The sequence below is a fragment of the Cataglyphis hispanica genome, chromosome 21, assembly GCF_021464435.1.
Source record: "Cataglyphis hispanica isolate Lineage 1 chromosome 21, ULB_Chis1_1.0, whole genome shotgun sequence".
In the NCBI taxonomy this organism is placed as follows: domain Eukaryota; kingdom Metazoa; phylum Arthropoda; class Insecta; order Hymenoptera; family Formicidae; genus Cataglyphis; species Cataglyphis hispanica.
In genome coordinates this window covers 4,513,137-4,533,451 of record NC_065974.1, presented here as the reverse complement: position 1 = coordinate 4,533,451, position 20,315 = coordinate 4,513,137, and the positions used below count along the sequence as shown (strand labels likewise).

Below are 20,315 nucleotides of genomic sequence, written 5' to 3'. Positions count from 1 at the left end.
GTGGGATATAGCAAATGACGTTCATCTCGCATTAGGGGAAAACTATGCGAACGGGGCTTTAAAGCGTCGCGCGCCGGAAAGCAGCGCTATCCTAGGGCAGCGCGGCGAGAATCGGCACTATCGTTGCTCTCTGTCTCTCTTTCTCTCTCTCTCTCTCTCCTCTCTCTCTCCCAAACTGGCGAATCGATATTCCGCTCAAATATTGACTCCGCGATTGTGTGTGCGGTGTGTCGCGAGAGCGAGCGCGCGCGAGAGAGAGTTCGTCTCGTGTCCCGTGCAGTTAGGCGGCGATGCTCCTTTAAAAAAGTGGAGTGCTCCCCGAGTGCGCGCGCGAGTGAGATAAACTACTGTCTCCCGAGAAGAGAGAGAGAGAGAGAGAGGGAAAGAGTCGAGAGAATCGAGAGAGTGCCGTATAATCGTAGTAAGGTGCGTAAGTCACGTTGCGCGCGGATAGACGGATAGTACGATCCCGTGACGACGACGAGGACGACGGCGGACGACGACAGGACGATCCGCAGCGGAGGAAATATGCTGCCGACGAGCACGCTGCTCTGCGGGCTGCTGGCCCTGTGCGTCGGGCTCACCCACGCGAGCATCGCGTCCGCCTTCGAGTCGACACCTTCGACCTCCTACGGCAACGATCATGGTGGAGGTGATTTTCATCTTTTCGTCTCTTTCTCACCTTCTCATTCGTTCCTCGCGCCGCCGTGCCCTACATTTGACGTTTACCTGGCCCGCGATACGTCGCCGAACGCCGTCGCATATGTGCGTCCCCGACGGCGGCTTCCTCTCACCGTCCATCGGGGACGAGGACGTCGCGTCGGGTCGCGACGCGACGCGGTCGGCCCGCAGGTGCTACGGGCACCTGCGGCTCGCCGAAAGTGTTATGGCGATTTCATTGACCGTGTGCGTGCCTGTGCTCCGTCTCTCCATTGCACAATACGACGAGTTGAACGTTGCACTGCGCCCACCCGGTCGATATGCCACCGCCGCCGCCGTGGAACGGGCGAGAAAAGAAAGGCGGCTGTTAAACTCTATTGCCTCCTGCCGTTAAGCGCGACTCATTTTCTTTTTCTTTCTTTCTCCACGAATCGTCTCGAGAATGCGACAAAAACGGATATGAGGGATTTAGAAAAATGCGGGGGAGGCTGTTAAAGTATCTGACCGTAGTTGGATCACGGATTGTTGACGTCGAATTCCCTTGACAGATGTTGCGGAACTTTTCATGCGACATAATAAAAATATAATATACAGGGCGATTCTAAATAAGTACGACAAATTTTAGGAGATGGTCGTTTGTCGAAAATTGAGGATTTTTTTTTATACAAACATACATTTTTATATCTTTCTCTGAGTTACACTTTTTCAAAGGGGAAGGTGAAAATTAGGTTTTTATATATTTTTTTTAAATTTTGGATAAGTTAAAAAAATTATTGTACTTTTATTTTGCTTGCTTTTTTATTCTAAAACTCAACTTCTCGTAACTCGAAACTTATGCCATTCAGCATCGTACGGTGCATGATAATGTATTTTATTTGTTTTCTTGAAAACTATTGATTTTACAAACCAAAAAAAAAAATAAAAGAAGTAAAAAAGTTTGTAATCAAACTTTCTAACGCATATTTTTAGATTCACATTTCGACCGGTTAAAAAGTTTTGATAAATTGAATAGGGGTTGCCACTTTTATCCCCTTATAACGATATGAGAGGATTAAAAAAATATTAATAAATATCGTTTTTACTATCGGAAGATGTCCATCAAATTTCATTTTCTTTAACTTGTTCAAAATTTGTGGAAAAAAAAATTAAAACCTAATTTTTACCTCCCCTATTGGAAAAGTATAAGGAAGGGATATAAGAGTATGTGTTTATATGAAATACTTCCATTAATTTTCCACAAAGCATCATTTTCTAAAATTTATTTGGAATCACCCTGTATATATATAGGGACGCTGGATAAATTCGCAATAATCTTCGACTTTGTTGTAAATCAATTTGTTGCATACAATTCCGACTTTTGGAAATAATAATTATGACGGATGATTAATTTTGTGTTTTTTATGCTCCGAAAATTCCACGTCGAAATTTAGGATTTCACATGGGCGTTTTTGCGTCAACGTGTCTACATTCGCGGAATACCGAAAATAATCGAGTCATGCAAAATTCTGCGGTGCCGCTGAAATTTATTTGCGCATTCGTAAACGACGTGATAATAAAATTCGAAACACTGATGTGCGTCTCGATGCGACACAAGATTACTTGAAAGAAATATAATGACCGCACCTTTTCTATTTACATTTATGTAATTGTCTTCTCGTGTTACATCTGACAGTGATCGACTGCAGTATTTTAAGATCTACCTTGATATAAACAAAAAGACGAATGACGTCAGAATTTAGAATACGTGATATAGTAGACGAATGATAATAACATCTTGCTGAGAAATAATGATCGATCGCGTTTAATATTACTTGATAAAACTTTGTATACGCTATTTCAATAATAATATAATTCTTTTTATATTTTTGTTTATATCTTTTAGATATATTTTTTCTGCTTGAATTACAAAATATTATGAATAATTAATTTTCCATCAACACGATAATATTTTATGCACGATAATATTTCAGAAACCTCATGTAATTTTATCTTTAATTAAATGCACTTTTCGTGCAAGCGGGGCTCGGACCCCTCTGACAATCAGCTGGGGTTCGATTACGATCGTTCACAGAATGACGCTGTTAGTCATGCTCGTCGGAATAATAAATTAGGTGTGAATCACGTTCGAAAAAGGAGTCCGGAGTAAAATTAGACTGATTTCGGGCAAAGCCCGAAAGTAAAGTGATGTGAATCTAATATTCCCGTCGCGACACGTCCGTGAAGAGGGAGATCGTGTTACGCGTGTTAAAAATATTTAGTTGCATCCTACAACACATGCGTGCGTATGTGTGTGTACGTCTAAAGCCGATCGTTAATTATTTCTAATCACCCGCCATCACGACTAGAAAGTCCATGAATGATACATACAGAATACAGAACTTTCCAGCAGGAAACACACATAAACACAATATCATATGATTAGCTGTCAAACAGAAAAACTTTAGGGTTCTTCAAAAATTCTCTATTTAATAGCCAATTGCGTGAGATTGTGTTTATCTGTATTTTCTTGCTGAAAAGCTTTTATAATGTTTTAGACTTCAAACATTTGAGGCTTCCTTTACAGCAGTCTTGTGTCCCATATAATGGATTTGCATGTCGCGATAATTGAATGAGTATACTTTAGCGAACACTGATGTGTTCTGGTACGTATAATGCCATATACGTCAAAGTATATTTCACATACGAATAGTTAATTAACGATCGTGGCGGTAATTATCGGTTTCCAAAATTAGATGCCCCGTCAATTGAACCAAATATTCTAATGAGATCGCTAGAATTTAATCTCATTACGACGAGAGATGCGGCGTTAATTAAGCGATACTATCCAAGCAACTTAATTTTTTAATTTTTTCTTTACAATTTTATACATGTTATCGTATCTTATAATGTATATACCTTATCATTCTAAATGAGAAAAATATTTTATATATTTCTGCGATTCATGATTATTAATTATATATATATATAAAATCATGAATCGCAGAAATGTATAAAATATTTTTATATATTTATACACAATATATTTATGTTATAAAAATAATAATAACAATTTTATGTATATATATATACATAAAATTGTTTTTATTATTTTTTTATTACTTATTAAATTAATGTTGCTGAGATCTATTACACACATACATTGCTAGGAATCGCGTGTAAATGTTATACGTAATCCTTAATAATCCGAAATCGTTTATACTTCCATTTTTATAGTACAAACTCTCGCGATGTTTATTATTAATGCGTATGTGTATTATTAATCGACTATAATAACTGTGTATATAAGAACTCGCAATGTATATGCGATGTTATTTTATAGACAGATTTTTATAAAGCGAAATGTCAGCTTTGATGCATCCGTTATAACGATAATTGTAGGATAATCGAAAAGCGTATTATGCATACGTTTTATAATTGGCTTTCATTTCACGATCGAAAGCGATTGCTCATAAATAATTTACTTGATACTAGAACAAAATATGCACGTATCATGATAGCGAAAATATGGAAATCCGATGTTAATATGTAATTTGCCGATTTAACATACAGCGAGCTGTCACACATTTTCACAGTTGAATTTTCGGTATAATTATCGCGATAGTTTGAAATTTTTTTTACGAAATCTTTTTTCACGAATATCTAATTTTTTTCATAAGAAGATTCAATTCAAGTCTCAATAATTATATAAATCTTATTTTTAAATTTTTGCTAAAATATAAAAGAACTAAATATAAGAGTCTTTAAATCAAAGAGTGAAAATCCATCATTGATTATTTTAATTTTAAAAATCTCTGCTTTATTTTTATTAAACAAACTTTTAAAAAACATTCGATTCTTTTAAACTTTTATTAAAAAAAAAAATCTATTCGAGCGATTGATTTACCCGTTAAATTTAGTCTGTGGTGGTTCTAGGTCATACTGTGTCGCGAAGTATACATAAAAAACATTAATTGTTGATTACTGGCTCAAAATTTCAGCGTTAATAGTTAAGAGGGTAATTATGAGTCACCATTGCGAACTCATAAACGAACGCTTTTCTTCTAGCTTCTACGCTATATTGTTTAATACTTTTCTCATTATATGTGCGTTGAAGAAGTTGACAACGAATTAACGGGCTGCTGCCTCTTTTGTTTCACTTAACCCATTTCCACTAAATTTTAAATTCTTCCCTTTTTGTCCGCGAAAACCGCACGCAATGCGCGCTCGGAATATTTTCTGATGCTTAATTAAAAAGTTCGCTTGTTATACGCGACGCTAGATTTCACCGATCTCTTTGAAATGCGCGTTAACCGAAATTTCTCCGACGCTAACTTGATTCATTAACTTTTAATGCTTTGTTAAAATGGGGGTTAAAAATTTATAAGATATATGTCATTAAAGTTCATCAATTTACAATGGTAAAAAAAGCACACGAGAACGTTTTTATCCAATAAAATAACCTTTTATTTGTCGAGATACGATATGCTTGTGTTGTAATATAATTATAATATAAATTTGGGATGTTAATTGCGTTAATTCCCGCGTTTAAGAATGTTTTAGCTGTATAATAATAGCAAAAAACCGCCAAAGTTAAAAAAATATACTTTTTACGTTTATACTGTTTGAAAAATCAAATAAATAAATCCGGATCGTAAAAAAATTTTAAGTATTACAAAATAATAAATGATTTTTGACATCTTCGCAAAAGAAAATAGTTGTAATTAATATTTTTCCTAATTTATATAACTTTTGATCGTAAATACCTTCAACTGCAAGAAACCGAGTAATTTGCAGAAAGAGAAAGAGAGAGAAATAATAATTTTCTACAATTTTTAATAAATAATTTTTAAATGAGTAAGTGGATCTAAATCAAGTTTTGCAGAAATATTTATTAGAGGTTTCTTAATATACGTGAAAATTTTTATTTTGTTGATGAATGTTTTTTTTCTTGTCAAATTTGTCAGTAAGTGAATAAATTTGTCAATAGATACGCGATTTTCCATCAGATTGAATAACTTTAAATTTAAATAATTTCCAAACCGTTAAAAAAATATTCAGGTTTCGCACAGATATTCAGAAAAAATAGTAGAACAGTCTATGAAATTTTCGTGCCTTGTCAATGTTTCGAGATATGACACATACATTCTTAAGGAGGAATCGTAGATTCACTCCGGGTGCCATATGTATCGAGATAAAGATTGGTGAAATCGGACTACCTGTCTTCTTAGAAAAGTTATCTGAGAAAACAAAACGAAACCAGTTACGAGGAAAATAGCTAAACCAAATACTGATGAGATGATCCTTTCTTTCCTTCTACTAAACGTGGAGACGTCGATGCTGATTAATCGTGCGCACGTGTTTTTGCAGTTCCACGACTGGATCTGGAAAGTCTCGAGAGCGGATATCATGGCCTGGTCAAGGAAAACGAAACTCTGGTCGAGGTCACGCCGCAGATCCGCGCCCTGGGAACGAAAATTTGCTCCTTCCGCATCGCGAACAAGCATCACGGCGAGGCGCCGTTCGAGATTGTCCTGAAGGAGAAAGGAATGGCCGAGCTGCGAGCGTTTCGGGTCCTGAATTGCGAAAAACGCCGCAATTATAAGTTCGACATCGCCGCGGTAGGCTGTAATGGAGCGCAATCCGAGAAGTAAGTTCCGTGTGCGCATATAAAGAGATTAACACGAGAAAAAACGTGTCTCACTCGTCAAAAATTTGTACAAGTAATTGCATGTAATGCGTCGTGTAATTTTAAATGCGACGGACAAATTGACATTCGAGTGCAATTATAGAAGTATTTTCAGTTGAAAAGTCATTATTTTGAGTTTTTTTCTTTTGTTTATTGATCCTTAGGTTAACACTTTTTTTTTTACTTAATCCTTTTTTTTTGGTTTTAGATGACATTTCTCTGGACTTTCTTACTCATAATAGTCTATCTGTAGACAGTCGTATTTTGTAGCGATAAAAGATCAACATAATGTCGATTTTCTTACCAACAATATCTTATTTTTAATTTATTTTATTAATTTATTTTATTAAATTCAAAAAAAAAAAATATATTTTTGCGCTTATCTATTTGTCTGAAAAAATCATAAATTTGACTCTCAGAGAATTATTTATCTTAAAGACGTCATAATGATGTCATAATGACATCATCTTTACTTTTTAAGGCGTTTTAATCTTGTCTGGGTTATTATTGTGTTTGCTGTAGGATATAAATCAATGCGAAGTAATGGTGCGTAATGCGAATACGACGTAACGCAAAGTAATGCGTAAGTAACTCCAGAAAAAATATACATTTATTGAGGCAGTGAGATAGCCCTCGGATCAACATTCACTTTCGCGCTCAAGCAAACGTACTGAATTTTTGCTTGTTTGCTATATTATAACTATTCGATAATTAAATAACGTAACGCGGGCATACAAAAACGCGCATTTACTCAAGAAAATTCTTCGAGATAAAAGTATACTTGAGTAAACTAGGGCGGAATGAACGATACGGAAAAACTATATACTTAAGTTTATAATTGCGAGAGCCAGTCTGGTTCCAGTACTGCTTCATTGCTGAAAAAAAGTTTCCTATCATATGATGCTCTCGGCACTCAGATAAGTTAACTAGAGATTTACACTTCCACCTCGTCGGGCTTTTTTCTTCATATAGCATAGTTATCTTTTTCTACTGCAGCTCGGATAACTGAGAGGAGTCTTCTGTTGAAAAGCATTTAGATAAGCTCTAAGATATATTTCATTCAACCTTTTAGTTTCTGCAAACATGCCACACATATTAGATTCTTATTCTTGTAATTATTACAAAAATTATATATGTAAAAGCACAAAGTATTTTTCATTAAAATTAATGGACATTTTGTCAAACAAAGTCACTCTTTTTTATATATTTATTATGTATATCTATAAGAAACAGAGAGAGAGAGAGAGAGAGAGAGAGAGAAAAATATGACATATCATATTATATGTTTTTAGCTCGAGGGAGCTAAATATTTCATTTTATTTGTATTATAATTTGAATTTTATGCCCAAGAATATAAGTATAAATTATGTTTATCATTACACGCGTTATCACACACATTATTATCATGACGCATTAGTTACAGGTGTCTAAAAAATTACAAAAAGTGTATATCATCAAGTCTCACATGTTATATCGGAAATGTATCGTTTTACCTTGTGTTTATCTGTAGTTAAAGTCGTAATAAATCATTTTGCGAATGTAGGTCATCGGATCGTGCGTCGTGCCGGTGTAACGCCAATTTTTCCGGTCTGCATTTGACGCATCGTGTACGCCATAGTCCCGACGTGCATCGACTAAATGAGGAAATAACTCCCGGCTTGAGTGCACAAATTTTCTCATTACTGGCTGTGCGATTTCACACTCGCTCGAAACAATAACTGCCGTCTATTCCTTCGCGTTCGCTCTCCATCTGTCGCATCGATAAATGTTGTACACAGTCATGGAAATAAAATATTCACGATTGTCATATGTAATAAAATTAAAATAATAAATAAAACAAATATAGAATTTTACGATGCATCTCTATAAAAATTGAAATGCGATATATTTAAATTGATTAAATAGGTTTATGTCAGAAGATTATAAAAATATATATTTCATATGTAAAATTGTATATATGTATAATTTTTTGGTGTATATATATTACATAAAAGAATACATTAAATGGAGATAAAACTTGAATTGTGAAACAAGAGCCGTGGATCGTATAATATTTTTCAATTTTGAGTGCCAACAACATAACGTTAGTGACAATTAGGCGTAACAAATTTTGCAATATATGGATAAAATTAGAGTAAAAAACAGGATGCCCCTGCAATTGCAGAGATAATTCACTGTGAAAAGCTAATACGCCCTGTTTCCAACCGGAATCTCTCTCTCTCACCTCGCCACCAACGAATCGACAGATCAATAGTGAAACATCTCGTACATACGTGCACAATGTTACGACGCTTTTATATGAAAGATTTCGTGGTGAATTTTTCATACATAGTGAACGCGACATGTTATAACGAAATTTTACTTTGGCGACTGTCATATGGAATTATGACGATATCGATCGGCTGATATCGCGTGGCTCAACAATCATCACTATTCTCTCACCGAGATAATTTCACACCATAATTTCTAATTACAATGTCCACACGTGCGCCCGATATATTATTATGACATTAATGCGGAAGGGTTAATATAGCGCGGGGCCGATATCGTCCAGCAACATTTTGTCCATTATTTATCATTGCACATTCCATCCTGACGAATTTTCCATGCATTGATTTAGCCGTGTCTAAAATTTCAAACGTAAATAGATTTCGAGCGCGTATGTAACTCAAACGGCTATTGTTTGAACGTGTGTTTTCAGCAACGAAACAATTCCGAGTCGAAATTCAATCCTTTTCGCTCGTACATACGGTCTCTGCGGTATATCGTTTTATTGACTTTTCCGTTGTGTATGCCACATATTAAATTTCCGATACCCGCACCAAAGCGGACACTGTCATATAAATGTTTTACATTAAGTATATATCGACAGAATTTGTTCGGCTGTAATTCTTTTAAATTCTTTTCCAAAGCGAGCGCGTTACAGGCGCGTTCTCTCTTTCCGACAACACGGAAGCACTGAAAATAACATAATTTCCTGTATCGACACTGTATAAGTGCCAGCTTTGTGAAGTACAACTTTTAATTGACTCGAAAATCCATTATATTTAAACACATTCATAAAGATAAGCTTATAACTATGGTAGCGCAAAAAGTTGCTATTTTTTTATCTCGACATAAAAATTATTAGAGAATTCCCTTTATATATACACTTTATATATATATATATATATGTATATATATACTAAAAATAAATCTCTTTTATAAATCTACTCTGGGGATTGGTGGAATTATATTGCAAATCCTCGGTTGTAATCCATCCTGAAAATACTCTTTCTGATAGCTGGATAACTCTTTCAAATCCGTTATACAGTCTGATACGTTTATAGCTTAAAAGCTTTTAATTTATAAGGCTTATCAAAAATTATATAAATTTTTTTCTAAGCAAATAGAAGATATAAAAAATACCTACACACTATAAATTGTACAAAAAACGGAAATGAATGTAAATTTGAAAATTTACATTCTATTTTTTTGCGATATTTTGCCATCTCCGTAGAAGAGATACCTCATGATGTCTTATAATGTGCATATTTTATAAATATTTAATTTTTATTTTTATTAAAATATTATAATATAATATTATTATTAAACAGATTTTTAATAAAGATTGTTAATATTTTTCCAGCGCCACCGTTCACATTACCGTGGTTGATGTCAATGAGTACGCGCCACAATTCCTTCAACCAGCCTACGTCAGCACCGTGGACGAGGGTCGTCTCTACGAGGAGGTGGTCCGCGTCGAGGCGTCCGACCGGGATTGCACGCCCAAGTTTGGCGACGTCTGCAAGTACGAGATCCTCACCGCCGATCAGCCGTTCATCATCGACAACGAGGGCGCCATTCGCAACACCGAACCCCTGGACTACGAACGTTCGCACAATTATATACTCAGCGTGGTCGCGTACGACTGCGGCATGAAACAATCGGCGCCGGCGATGGTGACGGTCAAGGTGAATCGCGTGTGCGCACCTGGGTGGCGCGGCATCCCCGAGAGAGTCGACTATGCCGCGGGAGTCGGTTCGCAGCCTCTGTTACCTTCGGCGCGACTCGACCTCTGCGACGCGCCCTGCATCCTGCGAAACGTACGAGCCACCTTGACTCTGGCCACCGATCACATCGGCAAGGGTTGCGATCGCGACACTTACGGAGTACGCAGTCAGCGGAAATTATGCGGCGCCTCGCGGGATAGCGTGGACCTGTTGCCCACACCCGGACCCACAAGCTCGTGGACGGCGTCCCTGTCCAGGGATGAAGGTAGAGAAGCCGACGAGATCTTTGAGTTTGACGGCGTCGACTCGGCAGCGATTGTGCCGAATGACGTGCTGGAGCATAGCTTGGCGCAGAAATTCACCATCGGCGTCTGGGTCAAGCATCGACCACGTCCACGACAAGATCCGCACGTCAAGGAGCATATTCTGTGCGCTGCTGATGATCACAGTAAGTTTTCATGTAATTAATACTAGGATCTATTGTTTTAGTGGTATCATATTTTCAATTAATGAATATTTATTTTTTTTAATTGTACGATTATATTTTAACGTTATTGCAGCTCTATATTTTATTGAATTTGTTTCATTTATTTATTTTTTTCATTGAATTTTATTTCTCTCTTTATTTCTATTTTTATCAATTTTTAATCATTTTATTAATTAATAATTATTAAAAAAACTTTCAAGAAGAATATTTCATTATAAATAATTCTCTCGCTTTTAAAAAGCATTAATTTTAAAGTTATTATTTATGTATATTTTTTTAAATGTTTTCAAAATTTTACAAAAGCATAAAGATTTACTCTATACTATACTATGTCATGTTTCCTGTTTATCACATTGTTGCAATTACCCTGATTGACTTTATAGCAGGAAAACAAGGAACGAGCTAAGCTAATAATTCCAATTTTCCTTTATATACCTGAGGGAGACAATAATCATTTTAGACAGCTGATAAGCTCATCGGTCGTTTCGATGTCAAGTGATGCTCGTCGACGTAATCGTTGTTAGCAAAATACATTACGCCCGTCGTTGAGAGTGCGCGCGTTCAAGCGTTAAAATATACACGGTCGCTTCGCGGAAACGCCGAGGCATTATCATGAAGTTTCGAACAAAGCGGCTTAATCCTTGCACGGAATGAATTTTGGCAAGAAATCAGGTCGCTCGCGCGCATTTATATAGGTCGTCGCTTACGCTCGTTCTCTCACGAAGAGTTAAACTGAAATATCCTGCCTATCTACCTTCCTCTTCTCTCCTCCCTTTCCCCTCCAGTCTGAAATACAAATCTTTCTAAATACCGACCAGTCTCTATGGGCGGCATGTAATCCTGAGTTATATAAACGTTCCTCTCTCGTTCTTCCTCTTCATGAAGTTTTCTTCGTCTACATTTTTACGCTTTAAATTCTCCTCTCCCTTTAATGCCGTCGTGCGCATCTTTATTACGCGGCGATGTCACGAAAGGTGCAACTAATGCTGCGCGCCGTTTCAATTACAGAGATGAATAGGCACCATTACGCCCTGTTCATAAGGAACTGCAGATTGATTTTGCTGCTGCGACGCGACTTCTCCGAGGGCGATCCTAATATCTTCCGCGCTGCCGAGTGGCGTTGGAAGCTCGGCCAGGTATGCGACGATAAGTGGCATCACTATGCGATTCAGGTGGACTTCCCGCGTGTTAATCTTTACGTCGACGGCGAGGAATGGCACGCTGATGAGAAGAATCCCGAGGTTATCGACGATTGGCCTCTACACCCGGCCAAAGGCGTCAACACCACCCTGGTAGTCGGCGCGTGCTGGCAAGGTTCCGAGAACAAGACTAAACATCATTTCCGCGGTTACCTCGCCGGTCTCTCCGTCTTAGTTGGAAGAAACGAGAAACCGGAAGTGCTCTCCTGTCTGCGACGTTGTCAAGAGGGCATCCACGTGCCGCCCATGGATCTCTTACAACCGGGCACTCAGCTGCTAACTAATTCTGACCTGACCGAGGTGCGCATTGATGGCGACAATCGCACGAATGTGGAGATCCTGCTGCGTCGTATTGGCTATTCCAACACTCGGCGTTTCCCGACGCCCGGTCGCCGTAACTTCCGTCTTGATACGACAATCGTTTGCGAGGGCAGTGAGAACACGCCTCTACCGGTACCAACCGTTCAATCCTACGTCACCGTACTGCCACCTCCTCGACCGGGTATCACCGTCAACGGCACCGGTTATGTCGCCAGAGAATATGCAGACTTCCGGCTGGGAGTGCGGGTATTTCCAGACGCGCGCGTCACCGCTGGATCGGCTGCCCGATTAGACGCCTGCGCTGTCAGCGTTTATCCCAGCCTTAATCCCGATCATGAAAGCCTAGGATTACCCGGCGACGCCCTGCTCGCGTTCCACGACATTTCCGCCCGCGTTGATCGGGACGGTGTCGTTCTCTCGGGTGCAGATTCGCCTTACAATTATCAGCAACTGATCCGTCTCATTATGTACACAAATCGCAAGCCGGCTTACTATCTCGATCGCGTCTTCAAGCTCACTTGCTCCGAGCTGAGCGGTCGCTTCGCCAGTAACGAATATGTGCAGACGCTGGCTGTGATTCATCCCAAGGAGAAGACGACTGTTCCACCGACACCCGCGGAACCGCCTATTGCCAAAATCGTGGAACCGGCTCCCGGTCATGCGCAGCTTTCGCCGCATCATGCCGATTTGACAGAGGAATACGCTACAGCGGCGCTTCGCGAAGGCAGTAGAACTATTGGTGGCACCGGTGGTGGTAGCCACGCTGTGACCATCGTGGCCGCTGCTTGCATCGGCTTTTTACTACTGATGGCAGTAGTGGGCGCTGCGCGGGTCCGCGGAGCGGCTAAACGACGACGATCCGCTGGTGACGAACTCGCCGCCGAGACAGAGATGGCCTGGGACGACTCGGCCCTCGCCATCACCGTGAATCCGATGGACAGGTTGACGGAGCACGATCAACACCACCAGAGCCAGCGAGACGAGGACGTAGATGACTCCGGCAGCTCCGATTCCGAGGACGGCTCGTTCCGAGATGACGATCTCGACAGCTCCGACTGCGAAAACGATTGCGAGCTTAGTAACGGCCGGCATCGCCGTCACAATTCGCCGCACGATCTGGAATGGGATCATCGTGACGTTTAAATTACACTATTATCTCTACACTGAGCATTCACAGCTCCCCCCTTTCTTCGAGGTTTTTGGCATTGAGAAGAGTACTGGCCGCGTGCCGCTTTCTGCAAAATTGCTCCACCATTTTTCCACTACGTGCGCGACGCGTTTCGTGGAAGTATTCAGCGAAGAAGATTCTCCGCGACGTTTCTCAGCAAATTTCGCGAGTTTACTCTGCGGGAGGAAAGAATTTATCATTGTCTAAGGATATTTCTCGTCGATTTGCGTCCGAAAGATTGATTGCTCGAAATTCTCTTTTCGTGTATCGAATATCACGACGCGTCGAAGACATTAGAATATTTACTACGCTTTCGAATCTTCAGAATATATAGAGTACTAAGATTTAACGTTCTAACGTGCTTTTAATACCGCTCGATCGATTCTCTAAACGATTATTATCCCTATTTAATGCGCGCGAAAGCGTTATTGCATTTTACATCCGTCCCCCTTTCGTAGACGACGTCGATATAATTATTAATGAAGTGACGATAAAACACACACGGCATTCAGTTAGTACTCGTCTGAAGCGCCAGGAAAAATTTGTAAGAGTGCGGGACGCTTTATCGAATAGTTAAAACTCTTTCTACCTACGAACGCACGTCGATGTTTGGTAGAATCGGAAATACACGCAGAAGATACTTAAACATTGCCGGGAATGTATTTACGACAAAATTATTAATTTATATTCTTGATATATCATTGGTAGTAGAGTAGAACAAGGGGACTTCTTTTTTATCCCTCCAACTCTATCTTTTCTCCATCTTATTATATATCCTACGATTATTGCTATTTTATTACTCGTACTAACTCTACGATTATATCCAGCCACTTTATATCGATAGTTGTTTTCGTTATTATTTTTACAGGCAGGATAGCCGGTACTTTTAAATGCGAAATAGCGTTGAAGCAATTATATTATTCTTCCTTGTCTTATCGACTAAAAAACTCTCTCTTATCTAAGATTCACATGCATTTGATCTCATGATTGTAATTTTCTTGCAATAATTGTGTCTTTCATATTTTGATGAGAAGCGCTCGCGAGTTACGAGCTGATATAAAACTAAACCGGCGGCAAAACGCTCGTGGCAGTTACGAAGTAAGCTGAGAGCTGCTCGTTTCAGTATATAGCACGTGAGTCGGGCTGAGCCATACGATAACTTGCCCAATTTTCCATTTTTTATTTTTAAGTCGTTACTCCTTCGATAGTTTCTTTGCACACAATTTTCGCTTCTTTTTCATTGGAAAAAGAGAGGAAACGGTAGTAAGGACATTGTCTCACCTGCATCTTATGATAGTGCTTCAACGTCGTCAAAGTATATCGGTATAGTATCATATCCGTATACAATGTGTGCTCATACGGAGAGGCGGCCGCTTAATTAATTAACAGATGTACCGGCCACCTAGTTCGCGAATACTCGGAGAAAATGAAATATTCAACGATAGAGTATACACAACGCGAGAGAGCAGATGCTTCATATGTTACGTAATTTTCTTCCGAGGTATAAATATTCATTTTTAATTAATTAAAATTATTTGACACGTGAAGAATCGGCTTATACGCGAATTTATATGTAATCTTTCCTTCGCGTCGAAAATTCTCTTCATTCTCCAACAAGTATTCGCGAATTAACGGCACATACCGTACGCAGGGGTTTTGTGCGCGCCACACGCACACACGTGCTCTATATATACATGCATATATATATACAGTGTCCATTCATTATTCTGCGGCGAGGGTCTCGTCTCGAGTAGACGATTATTCTAAAGTAATGCGCAGCGGCTGGAGGAGCTATCACGAGCGTGCTTCTCCCATTTATTTTCCCCAACCCAAGACGCGTCATATTGTGCAATCGCTCTCTTTTCACAGAGGAAACTGAGTTTTACGTGCCTTTTAAGCAGTAGTATATTGAATTCTCCGCTCCACGTCTCTAGGTATTTTCATAGCTAATCTCAGGCCGCGGCGCGTTTTTTCTCAGTGGCCGCTCTATATTGTTGTTGGAAACTTTTCGCGATACCGTGGCTCTCTCGGCGTGTACAGTTTATTTGTACGATTATCGCGATTACACGCTATCGCGAAAAGTTTCGATATTGTATTTTAGACGTTTACGGCTGTTAGGAGTTAAGGATCGGACACGACGTCGTCGTGCTTTTGCCGGACGTGGTTTTCGCGCGACTTGCGGTCATCGTCGTCGTCGTCGTCCGGCGAGCTGTCACGAGCTTCGACGTACAATGCCTGTCGATGCTTTCGTATCGGAAAACGCGTCACACACGTGCAATGATTGCAGGGTACATTAACTCTCCCTCTTTCTCTTTCGAAATGGTAACACGACGACTGCGCATTCGTACTCGCCGCGAAATAATGAACGGATTCTCGTTTGTGTATATGTGGTGTGTGTGTGTGTTTTGCGTAATAATCTACTAGAACTATACCGAATCGTTTGTCGGAGACACTTACTATTAGTACCGATGAAGACTCGTGTACGGATATATCTATATTCATATAGGGAACTATAATGAACAATTTATTTTTTCAACGAGCATATCATATCATTTTTATAAGGCGTCGAAAAATCGTTTTTTGGGAAACCCTTTCGTCAACGAGCGGTCCCGCAATCCGTGATCGCGAAAGAAAAAAAAAAAAGAAACACACTTTATGAAATGCAATTTCTTTCTCGTTGTCCGTGATTCTCGAGAAACAAGTTTTCTTTTTTTTTCCTTGCCTCCATTCTGAGAGGAAGAAAGGGGGGGCTATTCTATAACGATATACCCTCTCTTACGCATTTCTCCGATTCGCGCGAGAGCAGATACGGAATCCAGATTGTTGTAAACGAGAAAAGTTCGGTGACTATGTATAAGAAAAAGATAGGGACGCGTATTGATCGTTTATCTGTTCCTGATAACACCAGATCGCATATATATATATGCGTAAAATACCGGTGTGTGTACCGCTTGCTTTTATACTATTTTTCCTTTCTAGCATTTTCCTAACGTGATATCATTATTGCAAGGCGCAATCTAATGGCGCGCGCATGTAATGTATAATCTCGTATTTTATAAAGATCTATAACACAAAACACAGTGTGAAGGTATCGATAAAATTCCACCAAGACACTCGACTTCCAAATGGAAGTTTTCGAAAGACTCGATAGAAAATCGAGAAAGGATCTGGCCTTTACGACTGTGTCTAAATTAGCTTACGTAAATGTACACACGTGTTTGTATGCTTAATCTTCAAGCATGAACATTCGTAAACGCACGGTGAATTATATAGTTTGGGAGATATGGGATTCCTGTTTCGTTTGGTCGTCGTACGCGATATATATACTTGATCATCGTAATGACTACATAAACCTTCTTCGAGTGCACGAGATGTCGAGGTGACGAAGCTAAAAGAGCGTGAAAAGTTCGGTATGAAGAGAAGATATCTCGCAAAAAAATAATTTTTTTAACATACATGCGACAAGCATGTATGTAGGGTATCCCCTTTTTTTACACAAGTTAGTTTTATGTTGATTTTAAGGATGTTTTCACTGTACAATAGAAGCAAAAAACTGTCAAAATTAAAAAAAGAAAAAAATTTCTTACGTCTATACTGCTTGAAAAATCAAATGAATCCGGATTATAAAAAGAATTAAAGTATCACAAAATTATTATTAATTGCAACTATTATTAATTGTTGTTATTAATTGTAACTAATTATTAATTGCAACTATTTTTTTCTATGAAGACGTTACGTAATCATATTTCATAATATGATTACGTAACGTCTTCATAAAAGAAAATAGTTGCAATTAATATTATTTCGTGATTACTCCCTGAAATTAATTGTAAAAAACAAAATAAAAAAAAAACGAGTAATTTTCCATTAGAATCAATACTAACTTTAAACTCAAATAATTTCCAAACCGTTAAGAGAATCGTGCTCAGGCTTTGCATAGATATTCAGAAGAAATTAGAACAGTCTACGAAATTTTCATGCTTTTATCAATATTTTGACATGTGACATCCTTAACTTCTCTCTTCTATTTTACCTGTCACTTGAAACACTTATGATTCAGAGATCTTTACTTATATTTCTAAAAAGTATCTTCTATTTACTCAAATAACAATATCTCTCTTTCTCTTTTCTACAATTAGTCTTGATACACGAATGTTTTGAAATTAGCAGTAATATGTGTGTGTGAAAGAATGTATTACTTGATATCGATATTATACTTCGGTTGTCTGTAAAAGTCGAATTATTATAAAGGAAGATATATGTGATAAGATATTTATAATTTGAATATCGTAAAATATAAGGGGCGCCCTAATCCATGCGGATATCTTTTCGGAAAGAAATATCGAAAAACCAGAAATCTCATTCAATCGATAATCAAGAAATTATTAAGACGAAAAAGCGATTCGTAAAATTAATCGGGTGCGCCCGCTCTAAATATATGTACTTAATTACTAATTAACAAAAAAAAAGAACACACTACGCAGAATAAAACCAACTAGAAGATACTATATGATATATATACATAAAAAAAAAGGATATATATCTAAGCTGTTTGCAAATGATGACGATATAAAGGGGAAAAGAGGGAAAAGAGGAAGGAAAGGGAAATGAATTTGTAACGTACCATTGTATTTTGTAGGCAGCTAGAGAGAGCGTGTACGTATACATATGCACAGGTAAACCCCCCGTGCATGCATGTATGTATGTTTACGTATATAAATATACATACACTCTACCCTCTTGTCTCACTTATACACGCATACACGTATTACGCGTATTAACCGTTTGCGAAAAAAACAGAAAAATATTTTGGATTTAAAAAAAAAAAAAGAAAAAGAGGAACGAGAAAGAGCTCGCATGGAAAAATGTCGGAAGCTGTAAACACGCCAGATTACATTTTCCGAATTTCCGAAAGAGAGACTCCTCTCGCGCGCGTCTATCTCACGAAACGAGAGGCACACACACACACACACACACACACATACACACAGACATTCTATTTGGCGTATATTGCATTCGCCCGCTACCACCGACGCGTATCGACTTTTACATCCACACACACACACACACATACACACACGCGCATTCATGTATCTTCGATGCGACGATAGTGAAACCGTGCATGTATAGACGCGCGATCGCGCGCGCGTGTAAATCGAGAAATTATAACGCTTCGCGGGGCGAGAACGCTCGTGTCATTCGTCTGATCCTACGTTTTTAGCTCGCCTTCCCTTTTCGCTCGCGCGCGCGCAAGAAGCAGCAAATGGAAATGTAAAAGGAAAATAAATAAACACATTAATCTTACAGCGATTCATATGGAACTAGATTTAGCGATGCGGCAAAAATTTTCCCTTAGGGACGAAAACTACTCGCTAATGAAATTTGATGCAATTTTTAATTAACGCAATATGTAAAAATAATATCCCCGATATCATATAACTGATATTTTATTGATAATTTGATTGATTGATTTTATTGAAACGAATTCAAATTCGTTTCTCATTTTCTATTTTTCCATATTCAAATGATCTGAGATATCGGAATTGAAAGCTTATCATTATAAGCTATAGAAAGTATATTAAACGTTTGTAAAATATATATGTGACATATCTCTCATAAAGTGTACTAACAATAAGCGCGATCACTCCAGAGAGCTTCGTTATTATTTCTCTTTATATATGCGCGATGCTGAAAAGAAGATAAAGGAATAGCGTAGTAATGATATAATCGGACGTTAACAATAAAAAAGAAAAAAAAAGATGCACGACGGCGGTGTAATGAGTGAAATAATCAACTACTTATTAGCTAGGCCGTAATGGAATATCACTACGTGCCGACTAAATTCCCTCCCATCGCAGATTGATTGTGTGTTAACTAATAAGATTAAATAACGATATAGTACAGTTAAGGAATTTAATTATTATGGATAAATAAATAAAAAAAAAAATACTATCTGTATGCTAAGCACACACGTTTCAAGCCATAACGTGACGTATGGCTAAGGCAATGTTTATGATTTAAAGGAGTTTTTAATTTTAACGTGACACACTGAAGTTATTCGGCGCGTCTGCACCGCGACGCACAGAAACGTCAAATTATCTTGTTAACTCTGCAAACTGAAAGATTGTTCAAGACAAAAAAAAATGAAGTATTAGCAATAGTATAATAATTATACACACACACACACGTACACGATACAAGATCACGCGCGGCCGCATATACACGCTGCACAGGCTAGGAAAAATGAAATACTATCTATAACGACATTATAAATAAATATTAAGACGTCAACTGTATTTGTTTAATAAAGATGTACATTCGACGTGTGAATTGACCATTGAGTATCCGGCAGGTCACTGTAATATTTTCTGATAAATTTCTTATTTGGACTAGATAAGGATTTATTTTGAACGAGAGAGATTAAATGCGTCTCGAATATTTTTAATAGATTATTTTTGCATTTGTGTGCGAGATATGCGATTTAAATGGCCTGCCGGATAAAAATGGACATGAAATTATTTCTATTCTCTCCTTCATTTTACCCTTTCATATTCGCCTCCTATATAATTCATGTTATTTTATTTCCGCAAATCTAACGCTAAATGAGTGTTTAAAGAAGCGAAAGAAACTAACTATTTATATAAATATTTAAAGTTTTTTATTGATATATTTGTATTAAATAAAAATTTATTTGCACATATACAGCATGAAAAATAACAGAATTATACAAATATTATGTTGCAAATCTACAACGTTTTAAATTAGATAAATGAAAACCTGATATTTTCTCAATAATATTTACAAATCTATCAAATACTATATA

The 20,315-nt window shown here is 38.0% G+C and overlaps 1 protein-coding gene across 1 annotated transcript; it reads left to right on the top strand.

Moving 5' to 3' along the window:
• The first annotated feature begins 201 nt into the window (after nt 1-201).
• LOC126857202 (calsyntenin-1) lies at nt 202-19,814 on the top strand. Its single transcript, XM_050606389.1, has 4 exons — nt 202-652; nt 6,007-6,286; nt 9,954-10,765; nt 11,813-19,814. The coding sequence occupies exons 1-4, from the start codon at nt 529-531 to the stop codon at nt 13,465-13,467; spliced, it is 2,871 nt and encodes a 956-aa protein (XP_050462346.1). The 5' UTR covers nt 202-528; the 3' UTR covers nt 13,468-19,814.
• Nucleotides 19,815-20,315: the final 501 nt, after the last annotated feature.

Bases quoted from the DNA above. Each gene is read 5' to 3' on its own strand.
- LOC126857202 (XM_050606389.1), top strand. From the start codon at position 529: ATGCTGCCGACGAGCACGCTGCTCTGCGGGCTGCTGGCCCTGTGCGTC. The intron at 653-6,006 runs GTGATTTTCATC...GTGTTTTTGCAG, and splicing joins CGGCAACGATCATGGTGGAG to TTCCACGACTGGATCTGGAA. The intron at 6,287-9,953 runs GTAAGTTCCGTG...ATATTTTTCCAG, and splicing joins AATGGAGCGCAATCCGAGAA to CGCCACCGTTCACATTACCG.